Source organism: Pimephales promelas, chromosome 25 (genome assembly GCF_988280905.1).
Source record: "Pimephales promelas chromosome 25, fPimPro1.hap1.1, whole genome shotgun sequence".
Taxonomy (NCBI): domain Eukaryota; kingdom Metazoa; phylum Chordata; class Actinopteri; order Cypriniformes; family Leuciscidae; genus Pimephales; species Pimephales promelas.
Genome location: NC_142793.1, coordinates 26,454,425 through 26,473,962, shown reverse-complemented (window position 1 = coordinate 26,473,962; position 19,538 = coordinate 26,454,425). Strand labels below are relative to the sequence as shown.

General features: G+C 42.8%; 1 protein-coding gene across 2 annotated transcripts in view; it reads right to left on the bottom strand.

Annotated features, from left to right (window-relative positions):
* The window catches only part of cntn1a (contactin 1a), a 30,412-nt gene extending 10,874 nt beyond the window's left edge, over nucleotides 1-19,538 (bottom strand). For both annotated transcript variants that reach the window (XM_039664179.2, XM_089127631.1), the window contains exons 1-10: nucleotides 19,401-19,538; nucleotides 7,999-8,108; nucleotides 6,702-6,740; nucleotides 4,727-4,853; nucleotides 3,606-3,775; nucleotides 3,233-3,328; nucleotides 2,826-3,032; nucleotides 1,711-1,810; nucleotides 700-884; nucleotides 361-485 (exon numbers count right to left, since the gene is read on the bottom strand). In XM_039664179.2, coding sequence (XP_039520113.2) covers nucleotides 361-485; nucleotides 700-884; nucleotides 1,711-1,810; nucleotides 2,826-3,032; nucleotides 3,233-3,328; nucleotides 3,606-3,775; nucleotides 4,727-4,853; nucleotides 6,702-6,740; nucleotides 7,999-8,065 — 1,116 coding nt within the window. In that variant the 5' untranslated portion in view covers nucleotides 8,066-8,108; nucleotides 19,401-19,538. The remainder of the gene's footprint in view (nucleotides 1-360; nucleotides 486-699; nucleotides 885-1,710; nucleotides 1,811-2,825; nucleotides 3,033-3,232; nucleotides 3,329-3,605; nucleotides 3,776-4,726; nucleotides 4,854-6,701; nucleotides 6,741-7,998; nucleotides 8,109-19,400) is intronic.

Genomic DNA, 19,538 nt, shown 5'->3' with positions numbered 1-19,538 from the left:
TTATTCTGCGTGTCGCTGGTCGCTAACACACTTCAGGTGTCTGTGTGAGAACCATCTGCTGTGCCTTATGTAACCAGGAGCATGATGGGAAGGGAACACAGCCAGGCTTCGACCTCCACAAACACACTCCTTCATTACACTGATCAACTTCAGCAGTTTACGAACGCATCTGACTAATCTACACGCTTTCTGACATGTGTATGGACAGCACAAGCTCCTGAAGCTGAGAGAGCAGAGGAGACTCCAGAACGGGTTAAACCCTGAACGCAGGATCAGTCACATTAGCCAATCGCACGACAGCAAAATAAGGATTCAGCCGTCCTCGGGAGTTCCCTCAGATCTGCTGTAATAAAGCCGTACCATTTGCCCGTTCTTCAGGAAGTGCACGTGGGGTTTGGGCTTCCCGCTGGACACACAGGACATGATGTAATCGCCTCCGATGTCCCTCTCCGAGCTGCGGATCTTCTCCACCCATTCAGGAGCTCCTGAGACACACACGCAACAAATGTGAAAAGTGCGGTAACTATTGTTACCTATTTTAAAAAGTAATGCGTCACTTCCCTGGTTACTTGAAAAAGTAATCTGATTATGTAACTGGAGTTAGCTGTAATGAGTTCCCCAACACTGGTCATTCACTCAGTTTCCAGAATAAACTCTTGCTCAGAGCGTGTCGGTGGCGGTAGGGGTCATGTGACTCACCCTCCACGTGCAGGTGCGTCCTGTGCCAGTCTTTGCCTTTGGAGTTGTCGGCCTCGCACTCGTATAGACCCTCGTCCTCATACTGCATATCGTAGAGATGGAGGAGTGTTCCCGCCATACTGACGTCATGACGACGGGCCGGCAGCTCGCCATCCACCTTCCTCCAGCGGATCTGAGGGATGGGGCTGAACACACACACACACACACACACACACACACACTGAGCCGTTAGAGAATGAGCTGGGGAAGGGGAGGCTTTCTGAAAGTGTGCTGCAGACGTTACAGCAAACAATGACATGAATTTGAATGTTTGAGCAGCGAGCTCATTGGCCGCTGAAGCAAAAGCAACCAATCAGCTGTGCTAAGTGGATAACCACATGATTGCTAGCACTCAGTAAAAGACCTATCAGCATTCAGCTATAGATGAAGAAAACGTTTGATCGTAACTCTCTGAACGTTAAAAACATCCAGTTTTCTAAAGGTTTTATAAATGTTTCTTCTTGGTTGTGTGAACATGAAAGGAAAACTGCATTTCCTCATTCTTCAGCCATTATGGGAACGTTACATTCGAATGTTCTTGGAATGTTCTGAAACAAGCAGTTACATTTAAACAAAACGTTTGAATGACATCTAAATGTTAAAGTCAGATCAATTTGAACGATGGAATGTTCCTAGAAGAACGTTTGTTTGTAACATTGAGAGAACCTTCCCAGAACGCTGTGGATTCAGTATGCAAATATTACAGTGATGTCACTGATAGGATGTTTAGTATTCAACATAACATTAGTGTCGCTCGACGGGAGATTTCCTTCATCTGAACTTTAAGAAGTTTATAAAGGGCAGTTCTAATGCGGAAAAGATGCAGTTCAATAAATGCATGATTGAATGGAAAATGATTAAAAACTGAAATATTTGCAGAAAATTGTGCTGAATAATGAAGCGTTTGAGAGAAATGATCGAAGCGGTGCTTGTGCAAACAGCAGAAATCATGCGGTTGGCTTATTTTCTTACTTTCCCAGCGCGAAGCACTCGAGCGTGACGTTCTGCCCCGCCAGCGCGAAGATGTCTGGAGATTTGACTTTGATGTCAGCGGGATATTTCCTCAGAGTACCTGATGGAGAGCAGACACCAGACTCTTATACAGTACAGTGACAGTCACGGACGTCTATCAAGAACTTACAGACGAACACCAGCTGATTTATTACATTCAGAAATGAACAGTCTTTTATTGCAAATTTCCTCAAATGTTATGTTTAAATAGGCAAATGAGGTGGTTTTTAATTATGTACTAATCTGCATGCATTTCCAGAAACTATACCTGAACACTGGATAAAGCCCGGTTCAAAAGTCCTGTTTGATTTTGGTGACACATTAGAGTTAAAAGTTTAATAGAGGAGATTTTGGATTTCTCTCTTTATCACTTAATAAATGAAAAAATACTGTCAACAGATGGAAAAAAATTTTTTTTACCAAGTTTTTAAGAATAAAATGTTATATAAATCAAGGTAAATGATATATGAACAAACCCCTCAGTAAACCCCTTCAGAATATAGATATGAATAAAAGTGTAAATGTTGAAGTATGTAAGCGCTGCTGAAGTGGAGGAAACAACCGTTAAAGATATTACAGACGCAAATAGATTGAAAATAGACACTTAAATGTGTTTTGGATGTTTTTTCCCACTAGTCATATGATATAGAAGCAAAATAGAATTGACATGAAATACAGTATATGTCTTAAATAAATATATATATATATACTGTATTGATTGTACTGAGAGATTCTGTAACGTTCAGAGCTCAAATTTCCTCTCCAGTTCAAAACATCATTGAAACTCAACAGCAGAAAGGACTCATTTTTCACACAGAAGAACATCCACTATCGAGTGATCAGAACAAACACATATTACGACAGATATGATTTTTTAAGCAGATTATTTGAGCATGATCAGAAATAAGAAACCACAGACGGTGTGTGTTATCTTTCAGATCTTCTGTCAGTTTCCACACGATCGAGTGGTTTCTGCCTCGGAGCATCGAACATCCTCTGAACGTAAAGATAGCATGAGTGAAGGCAGTGATATCTCTGCAAGCGCTCGTGTTTCCAGCATGAACTGGGAGACTCACGCTCGGCGATGGGCACCAGTGGGATGAACTTGCTGAAGACGCTCTTGGCGATGGACGGGCTGGAGACGAAACAGGAGTAGTTCCCGCTGTCCGACGCTCGCACCGTGGAGATGTAGAGGTTCCCGGTGGACTGAGACACGAACCGACGCTTGTCCTGAGGGATGAAGTCCGGAAACTCGTTCAGAATCCAGCGGAATGACAGGTCCTCTGCAGACACAGGAAGTGACATCACACATGTCCGTCAAACGCATTCTAAAGATATGCAAACTGATTAAGATAACGGAATGTCTTGTGATTGGTTGTTCAGGTGTCACAACAACAATATACTAATGCCTGTTTGTTCTTTGAAATCATTTAATAAAGTAAAAACAAATTAAAAAGAGAGAGAAAAAGGTTGCTATAGTAACCTGGGAAGTGTGGGGGCGGGTCACACAGAAGCACCGCCCCCTGCCCCTCCCTCACAGAGACCGCCTCCCTCTCGTCCGTGGAGAACATGTCCAAGTCTGAAACCACACAACAGAGTTTAATTAACTCCACACATCACTTTCACACACACACACACACACACACACACACACACTGCAGCAGGAAAACTGCACACAACACACTCTAGAGTCATAATTCAGCAGAACGAGAGACTCTGAAGTCTGACAGCGGAAATTAATATCTGTCAAGCGCTGAACAATAACAGCTCTGTGTGTGTGTGTGTGTGTGTGAGTGTGAGTGTGTGTGTGTGTGTGAGTCAAGCACTCTATTAGAGCTGTTGTGTAAGAGACTCACAGCCGAACTGAACCGACGCCCTCTGGCTGACCACCGTCCCGAACTCATTGCTGGACACACACGTATAGTTCCCAGCATGCTTGCTCTTGTCCGGGAAACTGATGACCAGGTTTCCGTCCATCAGGCTGTAGTGATCTTCAATGATGATATCAGTGTTGTTTAGTCTCCACCTGAGAACAAACACACAATCAGAAACACACAACTGACGCATCAGGAGTCACATCATGAAGGAATCAAAGCAGCAAATGATTTTACAATATCAAACATGGAAAATTGTTTTCAACATTAAAGGATTAGTTCACTTTTGAAAAAAACTTTTGCTGGTAATTTACTCACCCCCGTGTCATCCAAGATGTCCGTGTCTTTCTTTCTTCAGTCGAAAAGAAATGAAGGTTTTTGATGAAAACATTTCAGGATTTTCTCCATATAATGGACTTCAATGGGAACCAAACGGTTCAAAGTCCAAATGATGGTTTCAGTGCAGCTTCAAAGGGCTTTAAACGATTCTGTCTTTAAACGATTCAGAAGATTATGTTTTATGAGCTCAAATGCTCATCTTGCTCTGTTCTGTGATGCGCGTTTGTGACTCTCCTGTTCAAACTTGTTCATTTTTTTTCCGAGTCATTTGGTTTATTCAACGAACAAAACAAACGAATTGACTCGGAAAAAGATTTGTTCATTTTGATGAACGAGTTTGAACTGGAGAGTCACGAACGCGCATCACAGAACAGAGCAAGGCGAGCATTTGTGCTTATAAAACTTAAACTTTGTTATTTATTTATTAAATGAGCGATCGTTTCGCTTGATAAGACCCTTATTCATCGACTGGTGTCGTTTAAAGCCCTTTGAACAGTTTGCACTGAAACTCTCATTTGGACCTTGAACCGTTTGGTTCCCATTGAAGTCCATTATATGGAGAAAATCCTGGAATGTTTTCATCAAAAACCTTCATTTCTTTTCGACTGAAGAAAGAAAGACATGGACATCTTGGATGACACGGGGGAGAGTAAATTATCAGCAAAAGTTTTTTTAAAAGTGAACTACTCCTTTAATAATTAGCATTTAATTCATGTGAAATGATCATTGATCCCAATAAAAAGGGTTAGGGTTAGGGGTGAGACCTGTAAGTGGCGGGAGGGTTGGCTCGTGTCCTGCAGCTCATGCTGATCTTGTCCTCCGGAGACTCTTCCGGGTAAATGGTGTCGACGGGCTGTTCCTCAAACACCGGCCCGAATCCTGACGACTCGTCTGGGACAGCAGGACACACACCGACACACACCGTCACACTCAAAGATGATGGACAGCGCTCAGAGTAACATACCACAAATAGTGCTGTCATATCGATTAATCGTGTTTCAACACATATAACACACATTTTAAAAAAACATATTATAAAAAATATGAAATAAAATATAAATACTTTACGAAAGGTGTATCTCTCAAGACGTTTGTACATAACTGAAAATGAGTCTGAAGTAATTGTTTTGTTTTTGTGTAGATTTTGGTAATCTAAGTTAGGATTCAGTATACACCTTTTCCAGTTAATATATGAAATTAATTATGTATAATTATTATGGAATTGTGTATGAAGACCAACATCGTGATGATGGTGATGATGAAGAAGTCGTCCTCTGAAAAAACTAAGCATGTTTAATCATTTTCACAACACATGAACGGGTGATTTAAAAAAGGACATAATTAAACATTATAAACATGAGTCATATTGTATGTCTGAGTCAAATTGACAGGATCAGGAAGAGTTGATTGATATTATTAGTTCATATTATTTTCTTACGGTAACATCAGAAGAAAAGAAGAAAGTAAAACATTATGAAGATGACTCTCTTAACGTGCACTGATAAATTATGCATAATAAGAGCATGATAATGTGCATTAAAGAGAGTCCATCCTGAACCCGTGACAGCGGCCGGTCAGTCATTTCCTGTTCCATTAGTGCATGCTGGGATATCCGAGATACAACGAGTCTGACGCCACTGCTATTAATGAGGAATAGTGCATGCTGGGATATCTGAGACACGACGAGTCACTTCCGGAAGCGACTGTTGCTCTCTCATTCGTCATGTGCATAATTGAGTGCTCGACGTTAATTGCCTGATTTAAGTCCCTTTAGGATGTTGATGGCAGAACATTGGAGACGATAGAAACACGACGAACGTTCTGAAACTGCTTCAGTGAGCCGATCCGGACAGATGGAGCGAACTCTGATGCTAGTTTCAGGAATCTGCTGGTGTCTCGCTAATCAGACATGAATTATTCACGAGCGGGGAGTGTAATCTTCAGTGCGCTGCTGATTTGATGTTATTAACTCGTCCAGACGTCAGACGGGTCGTTGACTGATCTAAACGCGCGTACAGCATTGGTTAGCATACAGAAGCATCTAAAACAACCGTGCATGTGACCAAACAAACACCAATGTGTTAATGAGGCCAGATTCATCATTGTAATATACTAAACAATTAAAACAAGTATTTATATATACATACACACACACACATATATATATATATACACGAAAACAACTTATGCAAATAAAACGTATTCAAAATATTACCTATCCTACGATATCAGGGATATTAAAGCATTAGAGCGGTTTGATTGGCGTGCCGCAGCTCTGTGTGTGTGTGTGTGTGTGTGTGTGTGTGTGTGTGTGTGTGTGTGTTCTGTAAGCCGCACGCAGTCTCGCGGATGAAACACACACGGATCAAAGTCTCTCCAGGATCTCTAAACGTCTGGAGAGCTCGCGGGCTCCCGAGGCCCTGATGGTGAACGGGTGCAGGCGGTCAGAAAGCCGAGGAGACGCACTGTCATCTGTTTAATCTCCTGCTCCCCCATAATGCCCTGCTTCTTCATTAGACGTCTGTGAGATCTTCCGAATCTGAGCAGATTCTGTTCCCGACGTCCTGTCGTCTCACAGCGTCTCATCACCAGCGCACTATAGGTTTCCGGCAACTAGCAGTTTGTCGAAACATAATAAGTAATGTGATGGATATTATATTTTTGGATGATGTCAAGTGAAATAAAGCTCAATAAATCAATGGAAATAAACCGTTCTTTAAGACGGATGATTGAACTCACCTCCAAAGACTCCTGGGAAATCGGCACACACCGAACAAACTGAAACAGCAAACAGAAACATGCAATCTTTACTTTATTTTCTTTAAACCAATCAGACTCAAAAACATCCCGGAATTAAGTGCATCTCTTTAATTCTACCTATGAGACGCATTTCTAGAGTAAAATACATGAGGAATGACAACCATATATCTTTAAGAGTGACTGAAGTGTCCAGATTATCCTGGATTATAGCTCATAATCATTCATGTGTTCGAGGTCAAGATCGTTCACTGACTTTTAGAAACATGCATTTATTGAACTTCATAAAACTGTTCAACGGGGGATTTCACTGAATTATTAGACATAATTGAACAGAAAAACTAATTAAAATAAAAGGTCAAATAAAAATTCCAGCACAATAATCATTTTATCTCCATTATCTTGTTTTCATTCTCTTTGGAAGACGGAATAATTGAGCATTAAGGGCCCTATTTTAACCATCTGAAACGTCAAAGCGCATGCCGCAAGTACCTTTGTGGGCGGGTCTCGGCGCTGTTGCTATTTTCCCGGCGGGATAAATGACTCTAGTGCCCAGCGCATGTCTAAAAGGGGTTGGTCTGGAGTAGCTTCATTATTCATGGGTGTGGTTTGGGCGTAACGTGAAATAAACCAATATTTTTCCTTGTTATAATGTATGATTTGCAAAAATAAAAATTGCTGCATCTGTGTTGATGAGAGAATCAGTGAACAACGCGCAACCCACCACTGACTTTAGACCAGGTGTTTTCTGACTTTAGACCGGGTGTTTTCTGGTCAGAGGCGGAGTTGTTTACTGGAAGTGTAAAATAACACCAGGGATTGTTTGCGTCGAAACACGCCTCCTTTTTGCTCCGATCCGCCCAGTGAGCGCAAGTTCATTCCCTAGTTTACCGACGTACGTCTGTGGAGGGAAAATCCTGCTTTTCACGCGTGCAAAATAGGAAGGAGACATGCGTTTGTGTATAAAGTCATTTGCGCCGGGTGCAAGATAGAGCCCAGAGTCTGATTAGCACGAGTCTATTTTAAGCTGCGTCTCTTTAGAAAGCAGCGACCGCTGATGTGTGTGTGAGATAGCGGCTGATCGGAGCGCTGATGTGTGTGTGTGATAGCGGCTGATCGGAGCGCTGATGTCCTCTGATCACTGACTGTCTGCAGTACTACAGGACACACAACTGATTCAGCATCTATACTGATCTGTATACTCACAGTGAGAGTAAGGTTATAGTATTGAGAGTAAGGTTATAGTATTGAGAGTAAGGTGATAGTAGTGTATACTCACAGCGAGAGCGGAGCGAGGTGGCGATCAGCAGGATGAGGGCCGTGCGGCTCATGGCTCCAGGGATCATGGCTTAAATCAGATCTTCAGACATCAGGAGCTGCTGGGATTCCCTGAGGAGCGAAACACAGATAATGAGACGAGCAGCGCCAGATTCCTGATCCTCATCGTCTCAGACTCTCACATATCAACCAGCACTGAAAAGACAGCTCTATATTATACAGAAACACACTTTAGACTCAATTAAACTGGTAACGTACACACACACACACACACACACACACACACACACACACACAGAGGCTGCAGATGTTTATGATGATCTCAGTAACATTGCTCAACATTACTTGCTCTCTGATTGGCTCACAGAAGTTACTCCTCCTGCAAGTCTCTTACCCTCTCTTCCCTCTTTTCTTTTTTGATAACCCCATTTAGACTTCATTTTGTAGTGTTTTTTTTTCCAAATAGATTTTTAGTTTGAGTTTAAAAACCAGTGATCTACACTATAGCCTTAACCAGACTGGTCATTAGCTCAAACAAACCAGTGTGGAGAAAATAACAACATGTATTATGGTATATTTCTGCAGAAGACGGTCACATGATCATGATAATCAGCTGTTTAATATTCAAATCTCCTCACAATGACACACACAAGCTGCTTTCACTGCGGATTTGCACATGAACGGAACGAAAGGGAAATTATGAGCGAGAAGATCAGAGACAGTCACACACGAGACCTTCAGACAGGCCATGAGCGATGTTTCTGATGAGATCTCCATAACATCAGCCGATTGGCTCTCAGTGTCTCGGATCAAGCTCCCGCTGAGATATACGGTGGTCTCTACAGAGAACGGCACATTGTGTTTAGTTGTCGATGTAACGTAATATCAGTAAATGACATCATACTGGGATTGTTTATGCACAAACACACATCCATCACTGGCTCACATCTCTCCACATTATCCCAGCAGAACGTTCCTGCTTCCTGAGTCCCTGATGTTTCCATTAGTGGTGCACTGAACACACACACACACACACACACACACACACACCATTAGAGGCGGATGGAGATCTGTGCAAACACACACACACCAGATCCGTCTCATAAAACACAGACCAATCATTCCATCATCATTAACTTGCGCTCGGGTCACTTAAACCTGCAAAACTTTCTTTATCTGATGATATTTTGAAGAACATTCGGAACCCTGAACCTCACATGAATAATTAGATTATAATTATAATAATTATGTGTCCGGGGAACGGGGGAAGACTGCGGGAAAGCCTGGCGAGGCGAAGATCAGTCTCTCTCTCTCTCTCTATCCTCCAATCACACTGAAAAGATCATCTGAATGTGCTCTTCCTGAACTTTGTTAATAAAACATAATTTGTATGGAAAATAAAATCCATCTGTTCTCCAAGGATGCATTTATTTGATCAAAATATTATAAAATGCTGAAATATTGGTGTATTTTAACGGCGTCGTTCAATAAACCCCATATGATTATACTTTATTTGAACCAATAATTATTGTTTGTTATTATACTGTACAGTAAAGCTGAATTTATCATCATTCCTCCAGAAATCACTGCAATATGAGGATCTGATGCTCATTTATGATTATTATCAGTGTGAAAACAGTTGTGCTGCTTCAGATTCCTGTGGAAACCGTCATATAATATTCTCTGATGAATAGAAAGTTGAAAAGAATAAGACTAATAAACGTCTTTGGATGAACGTGAGCTTGATCCCCGCAGTGCTGAATATCAGCGTACGCTCTTCTGCAGACGTCACCACACCAGACCGACCTTCATCTGAAGCTCAAGGTTGTGTGTGTGTTGATTCAGCGTTCGGGGCTTTGTGTTCAAACTCCAGCGGAGAAACAGCCGAATTATAATAACAGCACTGAACAGGAACAGCAGATCAATGAGAAACGCTTAGCTGAGGGAAACACACCAATACATGAGGTCAGGAATTATTACCGGTCACAGCAGCGCACACACACACACACACACACTCGAGACTACAGACCGTCAGCGCTGGACGTGACATCTTCATCCACATCATCACATCACTGATCCTCTTCAGTCAGGGTTATAGTCTTATAGTAACCGGGCCAGTGTTGGTCAAGGGGTTAAACGACATCTTTCTGTCATTGGATAATGGAGAAAAGGTTATGTAGATCTCAGCTTAGATATGGTGGACCAAGAGATTTAATTAAGCGTTTAGAAAACTGCTTTAGTCTGAAGGGCATCGTCCTGTCGGCTTTAACCCATTTCAGGACATTGCCCTTCAGTTTCTAAACGCTTAATTAAATCTCACGGCCCACCATATCTAAAGCTGAGATCAAGATCCTGCAAGGGTCGGTCCTCTGACTCGACATCTTCCCATGCGGATACACTCAGATTTATGTGCCACTGAGACACTCACACAAACTCGAGTGATGCTTTATTAGCAAGTCTACAAGACATCAACGCTGGAAATGAATTTCGTCCTGGCCCATCTCTGAAATCACACACTAATCTGCTCATGGATAGTCTAATACGTTCAGTTGAGCAGAAAGACAGAACCAGTTTTATCAGTTCCCGATCTTGAGGAAGCGATTACAGCGTTGGTCGGTGGACTATTGTAACTCTGTTGTTACGGTGTTGATGCCGCGTACAGAAAGCCCTCAATGCAGAACAGGAGATCCACGGGGAGGAGGCGGATCAAGATCCAAGGGGTGGGGTTAGGGATTAGGGGGCGGAGTTGGGTAGGTTTAGGTGTAGGTAAGGTGGGAGGAGCTGGATCTGGATCCTCCTCGTGGATTTCATGATCTGCAGAACGCGGCGGCTAGGAGGATCAAGTCTGACTCTGTTACGCCGCTATTCATATATCCGCCTGTAGGGTCCAGACGTGTGTGTGAGATTCTCCTACTGTTCTTAAAGCTCTTTACTATCAGGAACATGTCAGATACACTCCCCAGACCCGAGAGCGGAGAATCGTGTCTCCTGTCAATATCTCTCACCAGCGGGTCCAAACCCGTCTGTTAAACGCTGTGCGAGAAACGCTCTCCTGAAATGTGTCTGTTTTTTATGTGGTTCTTTGAGCTGAACTGAATTAAGGTCGCGGGTTCGATCCCCAAGGAAGGCATGAGTAACAGCGTGTCCCAGTTCCGCTCACTCTGACCCATTAGCCGTGCGTTCCAGGCGTTTTGCTGTATTGTGTTCAGCGTCTTTCAGAGAGCAGCAGATCTGGGTCACGGCTTTCATCGTCGCTCTGAACGAACACCACAGACGAAACATCGCCGAATCATCCAGGATCACTCCGGGTCAACATTGACACATCTCACATCACACACACCAAACCAGCCTCAGGACATTAAACACAGCGAAGACTCAACATCAGCAGGGAATCCTGGGGGATTTTCATTTTATAGAGCCACTTATATCAGAAAACAGAAATCCTCATAAAGAGATGCCGGTGTTTGACTTCAGATCAATATATCGATATTCCTGCGTGTTCTCCGAGTCACTGACGGGCTCTCGGACAGAGCTCCAACACGGCCTTACTGTAGATCACGGCCAACACACACCGACCTGACAATCATGAGCTCTCACATTTCATCAGCACACACACACAGGGCAAAGGTCATGAACAAACACTCCCATCCCCGTAACTACCCCTACACATGAATAAACTGCACCTATTCTTGATCATATGTGTACTATTACAGACTAACTCTATTTGTACTGGAAGCTCTATAGAAATAAACTGTACTGGTTTCACAGCGATGTCTCTGAACTCACTGTCAGGCGTGGGAATGTAACATCTGACCCAAAAGACGGTGTCCCACAAGGTTCAGTATTGGGTCCATCTATATAAACAGTGTTTGCAGTATCTTTATTTGTATGCCGATGGTGCAATCATGTCTTCTTGTGCACCGCATGTGCAAATGTTCATTTAGACTTTGCCTCATTACAATCTGCCCTGTTTGATTTGAAACTACTTTTAAATGCAAAATAGACAAAAGCGATGATATTTGAACCTACAGTATACACACTAAAGTCCAGCTCTTGCGATTAACACTTGATGATGCTTATAAACACTTAAAGGTTTTACCTTTAAAAAACACATTGAAGCTCTTGATACACAACTTAAATTCACTCTGGCATTTTTATATAGATTGAAATCTTGCTTTTTTTTAGGACTACACAGAAAAAACAGGTTTCAGGATTATTCCTGTCTCGTATAGATTATGGTGATATCACAATATTGTAAATATTTTGTAAACTTCTGAATCGAACCAGGCAGTTGAGATTTGCTATATAGTGTAGAATATTCCTGAATGTACATGTCAATGTTGGACATATATAAGCAACTTTATATAAAGGTTTAAACACACACGCATGTGGTGCGTCTTCAGCTGCTGGTCGTAGAGAGTCAGACGTGGAGAAGTGTGTGTCCTTGAGGAATTAAGCATCATCTCAACAATAAGTCATTCTTCAGGGCACCGTGACTGTCACTGCCGTCTGACACACACACACACACACACACACACACACACACACACACACACACACACACACACACACACACACACAGATGCGCTACTGTACGACAGAAAGAGCCATTGACCCAGCCAGACTTCATGAATGTGAACAATCAAACATCAGAGTTTAAATGGAGTCTCAATGGCCTGGTTTCACACACAGAGCTCATATTGGGCCTTGCTAAAGGACATCAGTGTGTGTGTGTGTGTGTGTGTGTGTGTGTGTGTGTGTGTGGACACAAACGGCTCACACTTACTGTACGGCTCAGGCTTCTGTCTCAACACACTCTCTCTGCTCAACTGTGTGTTCAAATGAGCAAATACAAACGTCTCTTCTAAACCTAATGAGACACACCAGAACATCTCGAGAGGACAGACGAGGTGTAATAATGCAAAATAAGTGAAAAATTTGAACAATCAAGAATGAAAGCTTATACACCCTAAAACAAACTCAAGACTTCGTGAAAGGCTATTTAATGCACAATAATGCCGCTTTAATTAGTATTGCAATAAACATGTGAGTTTCCTCAGGTGTTTCAGGAGAACAGAAGCGAGGATGAGATCTTCACTAGTACACACACACACACACACACACACACACACACATCAGAGCAACGGGAACACTGTCAACAATCCCAACAGAAACGAGCTTCTGCCATGAGCGTCTGACTGATGCATTGTGGGTGTTTGTTCTGTGCTGTTCCTCTTAATCTGCTCAGAGATTCATTAATCTATAGATTAGCGTCTGTTCGAGATTCCCGAGGGAATAAACACAGAATCCAGAGGAAAAAGCTGGAAATAAGAGACATCATCATCATCATCATCATCATGATCCTGAACACATTCAGCACAGATACAGCAAACACAACATCACCAATGATGAAGCCTCAGTCTTTCTAACAATCCTTCAGTCCACAGTTTGAACTAATAAACAGAAGAAGCTTTACACGTTACTGTTAAACTTCATTTCTCTACAGACAAACTGAGTGTGGTTTTTACTTAGCAATATTAGCATGAAGAGACACACACACACACACACACACACACACGCTGGATGGAGATCAGTCATAGCCAGATTATGATCATAGCGGTCTAATACCAGTTCTACTGTATGAACTCTAAGATACCGTAAACATGAAGTGTTTGTCGCACATGACATGAAGGTGACGAAGATACACGTGTGTGTTGCGCTTCACACTCGTCTGGCACAGATTCGTGTTCTCAGTGTCTCGTCTGACTGTCCTTGCAAGAATAAAAGCTTTTAAAGACAGACGCTTTATTTCAGTCTCACCGTTATTAAACTTGATATTTTCCACAACAGATCATGTGATACTGAATTCAGCTTTGATCACAGGAATAAATAACATTGGTGAATGGTGTGTGTGTGTGTGTGTGTGTTCTTGGCTGTGTCGGACGCTTGTGACGAGCACATTGATGTGAAGTCATTAGTATTCGTGAAGCTGCGGGTCTCGGTGCTGTTCTGGATCTGCTCAGGAGTCGTTCTTACACACACACACACACACACACACACACACACACACACACACACACACACACACACACACACACACAGGGCAACAGGAAGGATTTCTCTAATGAACAGATTAAAGTTCCCAATAACACACGTGTCATTAACCGCTTCAGATTTCACGTTAGTTAACAGCTGTTAATTCTTCTGCTTGATTCCAGCTCATTAATCATCATAATAATCAGCTAATAATCGTGCTCTCACGTGCACAAACACCAACACACTATCTGTGTTTTCCTGGATTTCATTTAAAGGGTTCATTAAGAGTTCAACCATCACAAACCCAGTCAAACCAACTCCACTGTTTCAAAACAGCTTTACAGAACATTACGTTAAACCGTTATAATAAAACATGTAAATTCTGTCCTATTAACTCGCCCTCATGTCGTCCCAAACCCGTTAGACTCTCGTTCATCTTCAGCACTAATATCTCAATGGATCTGACTCTCCTCCATCTACACAACTACACTATCCACAAGAACCAATGAGCATCACACGAACATGAACACGGTAAACACAGTACCGCAATAAACACAGTAACACCACAGTACCACAATAAACACAGTACCGCAATAAACACAGTACCGCAGTAAACACAGTACCGCAGTAAACACAGTAAACACAGTAAACACAGTACCGCAGTAAACACAGTACCGCAGTAAACACAGCAGTAAACACAGTACCGCAGTAAACACAGTACCGCAGTAAACACAGTACCGCAGTAAACACAGTACCGCAGTAAACACAGTACCGCAGTAAACACAGTACCGCAGTAAACACAGTACCACAATAAACACAGTACCGCAGTAAACACAGTACCACAATAAACACAGTACCGCAGTAAACACAGTACCGCAGTAAACACAGTACCACAATAAACACAGTACCGCAATAAACACAGTACCGTAGTAAACACAGTACCGTAGTAAACACAGTAAACACAGTACCGCAGTAAACACAGTACCGCAGTAAACACAGTAAACACAGTACCGCAGTAAACACAGTACCGCAGTAAACACAGTACCACAATAAACACAGTACCGCAATAAACACAGTACCGCAGTAAACACAGTAAACACAGTACCGCAGTAAACACAGTACCGCAGTAAACACAGTAAACACAGTACCGCAGTAAACACAGTACCGCAGTAAACACAGTAAACACAGTACCGCAGTAAACACAGTACCGCAGTAAACACAGTACCACAATAAACACAGTACCGCAATAAACACAGTACCGTAGTAAACACAGTACCGCAGTAAACACAGTAAACACAGTAACACCACAGTACCGCAATAAACACAGTACCACAATAAACACAGTACCGCAATAAACACAGTACCGTAGTAAACACAGTACCGCAGTAAACACAGTAAACACAGTAACACCACAGTACCGCAATAAACACAGTACCGCAGTAAACACAGTAAACACAGTAAACACAGTAACACCACAGTACCGCAGTAAACACAGTACCACAATAAACACAGTACCGCAATAAACACAGTACCGTAGTAAACACAGTACCGCAGTAAACACAGTAAACACAGTAACACCACAGTACCGCAATAAACACAGTACCGCAGTAAACACAGTACCACAGTACCACAGTAAACACAGTAAACACAGGCTGTGGAAGCGTGAAGACGGAGGTTAATGTGTTAGTGTTTGTGCTCTTCTACGGTAATGGGTTTGACCACTTCAATACATTTACACTCTCCATCACAGAGGAAGCCATCGACCCGAAAACACTTCAGCCGATCCGGCCGGAGAACACGCTTATCTTTACGTCTCTATCGTTACGAGACTCTCGGGTCAAAGAGCAGAAAACAAGACCAGCAGCTTCATATGACACACACACACACACACACACACACACACGAGCTCACGAGACTCCTTCAGATATAAATCCTCACACTCACATTAACAGTGAACGCTCTCGGACGGCTCCAGCAGTTATCTGCTCTTCCACAATGTTCTCAAAGCGTTATTTAGACGTCATTCATGAAACACTCTTTACCAGTTGGACGTCCCATCTAAGATTTTCTAAATGTTAATACTAGTTTTACAACGTTCAGAGAACATCCAAAAGTAACGTTTGAAGATTGATAAAGTTGAACGCTCCTATAACCAATAAAACACATTTTTAAACGGTTTATAAACTGGACGTTTTGAACGTTCAGAAATAACGCTTTCATAACGTAATGTAACGTATCAGATGCTGTTTATGATGATCTCTGATTAACTGAGTCTGATTCACATCAGACGAGCGGATCCGTTCTAATCCACTTCTAAATGAGTCTCTCCCTTCAGGCCTGCGGCACACGCTAAAAATACCTTCAATATCACAGAAGATCAGAGCATGTGCTGACAGCAGAACCTGAAGATCCACGAGAAAATCCTAATCCACCAGTTCATCACATCATTCCAACCAGTAATCAACCAGTAATCAATCCATTCAGCTTGAGTTGGAGACCTATGTATATATATATACTCGTTAGACTCACCAATGTTCCTCGACAGTTTTCCCGCCTCCTCACACTCGCCTGGTTACTTCCTAACCAGTAATACGGGGGAGTGCTCTGGGTTCGGGCTCGTAGCCCTCCCTCCCCCCGGACAGCACACCAATATGCTTTCAGTTTATTCTATCTAAGTGTGTGAAACATAAGTCAAGTCAGGTCACAAACTAAAGCTATCACATACACACAATGCCATGACCTCTGACCTTTGGCGACATCATCCCGACCTCTGACCTATACCTATATCATCACTTCCTGATTTGAGAGCATCAGGTAGATGGAAGAACGAGACCCTAGCAACCACATTTCAAGAACCTACCAACCATTCACAACACCTAAACAACTGTGCACAACACCTAGCAACCACACGCAACACCCTAGCAACCATGCACGACACCCTAGCAACTATGGAGAACACCTAACAACTACGCACAACACCGTAGCAACCATGTAGAAGACTGTCTCATTGTGACGCGAGTTCAGGACAGGCTAAAGCTCTCTCACACACACACACACACACACACACACTACAATAAACACAAACACAGTTTGATCTAATCAGTGTTGTTTTTTGTGTAACCACACACTCTCTCTCTAACTCACACACACACACAGACTTTTCAATTAAACCCCAGTGGTGTGTGTGTGTGTGTGTGTGTGTGTGTGTGTGTGTGTGTGTGTGTGTCTAATCCTTCCATTCCATTAGTGAGAATCGATCTGGCCGCTGGAAAACGCTGACTAATCTGCAAGAGCTGTGTGTGTGTGTGTGTGTGTGTGTGTGTGTGTGTGTGTGTGTGTGTGTGTGTTTGTGTGTGTGTGTGTGTGTGTGTGTTGAACATGAAACTGTCACACTCACACAGATTAAACTCTGTTTAAGTGTTTCTACATTATGAGTCTGTGTCCTGTTACGTGCCTCAAGGAGAGTATTGTGTGTGTGTGTGTGTGTGTGTGTGTGTGTGTGTGTGTGTGTGTGTGTGTGTGTGTGTGTGTGTGAGACAGTAAATGCGCATCGCTTCAGTTTGTCTCCTGCTGCTCATTAAATGCCAGCGCTGTCAATCAAACTCAAGTGGCTTTATTGTTTGCATGAGTAAGTGTGTGTGTCATGCGGAGTGAGTGTGTATGTGTGAGAGTGTGTGTGTTTGTGTGCGTGTTGTGCGGAGCGAGTTTTTTTGTGTGTGTGTCCCGCCGGACAGTTATTGCACAGATGCATGCTGGGAAGAGCAGTTTCAGGGCCGAGAGGACGAACCTTTAGAGTTCACACACTGATAAGTAACACTGTTACACACGGCTGATGTTCTCAGAACTCTCTCTCAAGGTTCTCAAAATCACGAACAAACGTTCTTCAGTAACGTTAAAAGAATGTCGTTCAGAGTTATCTGGTCTTTAATAACGTTTCTAAACGTTAGCACAAAAAATTATTTCAGGACCTTTTTTCTAAAATATATAATTTTGTCTGTATAATTTTAACACAGCTTGTTTCAGAACGTTTAGAGAACATTCAAAAGTACCACATTCTACATTCATTTGTTCAATGGAGTTCAATTCCTCAACATTCACATCAACGAGAAGAAGAAGAAACATCTGAATGCAGACGTGACCCGTATGACCATAACACAGCTGAACACATGGAGCTGTAGTGATCATGCCATTAACACGCCTCACACATGAAACACTCCTCGCATGAAGCACACGCCTCACACACGCATTAAACAAGCGCCTCACACACTCAATCCAAACTAACTTTATCCGGACAGTAACTGTATTCTAGATCTGCTGTAAAGTGTAAACACTCTGTGTCTGTAATCTCCTGTTATCTCTGTAACGCTGCTGTGAAACAAGATGAGGAGACTCGACTCTAAACCGTTAACCAGCACTAACACACACACACACACACACACACCTCATGATCTGAGAAACAGACTCTCATCAAAACAACAACGTTACATTTTGTCAAATCCCAGTTTTGTTGCACATCATCACTGCTAACATGTGACACAATGTAACACACACACACACACACACACACACACACACACACACACACACACACACACACACACACACACATGACATAACCCAGCAGAGTCGTCCAGATCAGGGTTAGTTCTCATCTTAGATCAACAATATTACTACCCAAACTGCATATTGTAATTTTAATAAACACAACAACTTTTCACAACAAACAGAAATATTAAAGGTCATGCTGGGGTCCTGCCATTGGCTGATGCGCCTGAATAATTCATGAGGAACATCTATGAATGGTTTGGGGGTTGTTTTTAATATTTTCATTTATAAATATGTCCATTAACCGGACACATACAGTCAGTGTCACACATGACCTACACATGCGTGTACAGTAGGGTCATATATGACGTGTAGGATCATATATACAGGCTTCTGTCTCCATACACGCCCTATAGAAGTCCACACATCATATATGCCAAACATCAACATCAAATCTGAATCTATAACGCGCGTTCGGACAGGAGGAACGGTGAGATGCATGTAAACATCGGGATCGCTGTCTGATGCTCATGCATGTTTCATATCTCATAAACGATCATCTGGAGCGATGAGACGTGCGCGCGACAGGAGGAATCAACGCAACTCACACTCATTACTACACACACAAACACACACCCATTACTACACTCTCATTATTACACACATCAAAGCTAAACATCGGTGTTTGTGAGACAGGCGCGTGCGTCTGCATTGCGGTACGTGTGTGTGTGTGTGTGTGGGTGTGTGTGTGTCAGCATCCTCCTCCTCACACCCTCGCCGCATCTCCTCGCGCACAGGAACCGTCAGTAAACGCGTTCTCACCTGCAGAAGCGGCCGTTCCTCCGTTCACCTTCAGCTCTCGCGCCCGTTCCGCAGCGCGTCGCGGCACTGACTGACTGACTGACAGCGCGGGCTCGCGCGCTCCGACGCGTCTCGGCGGAGCTCCTGATTGGACAGGTT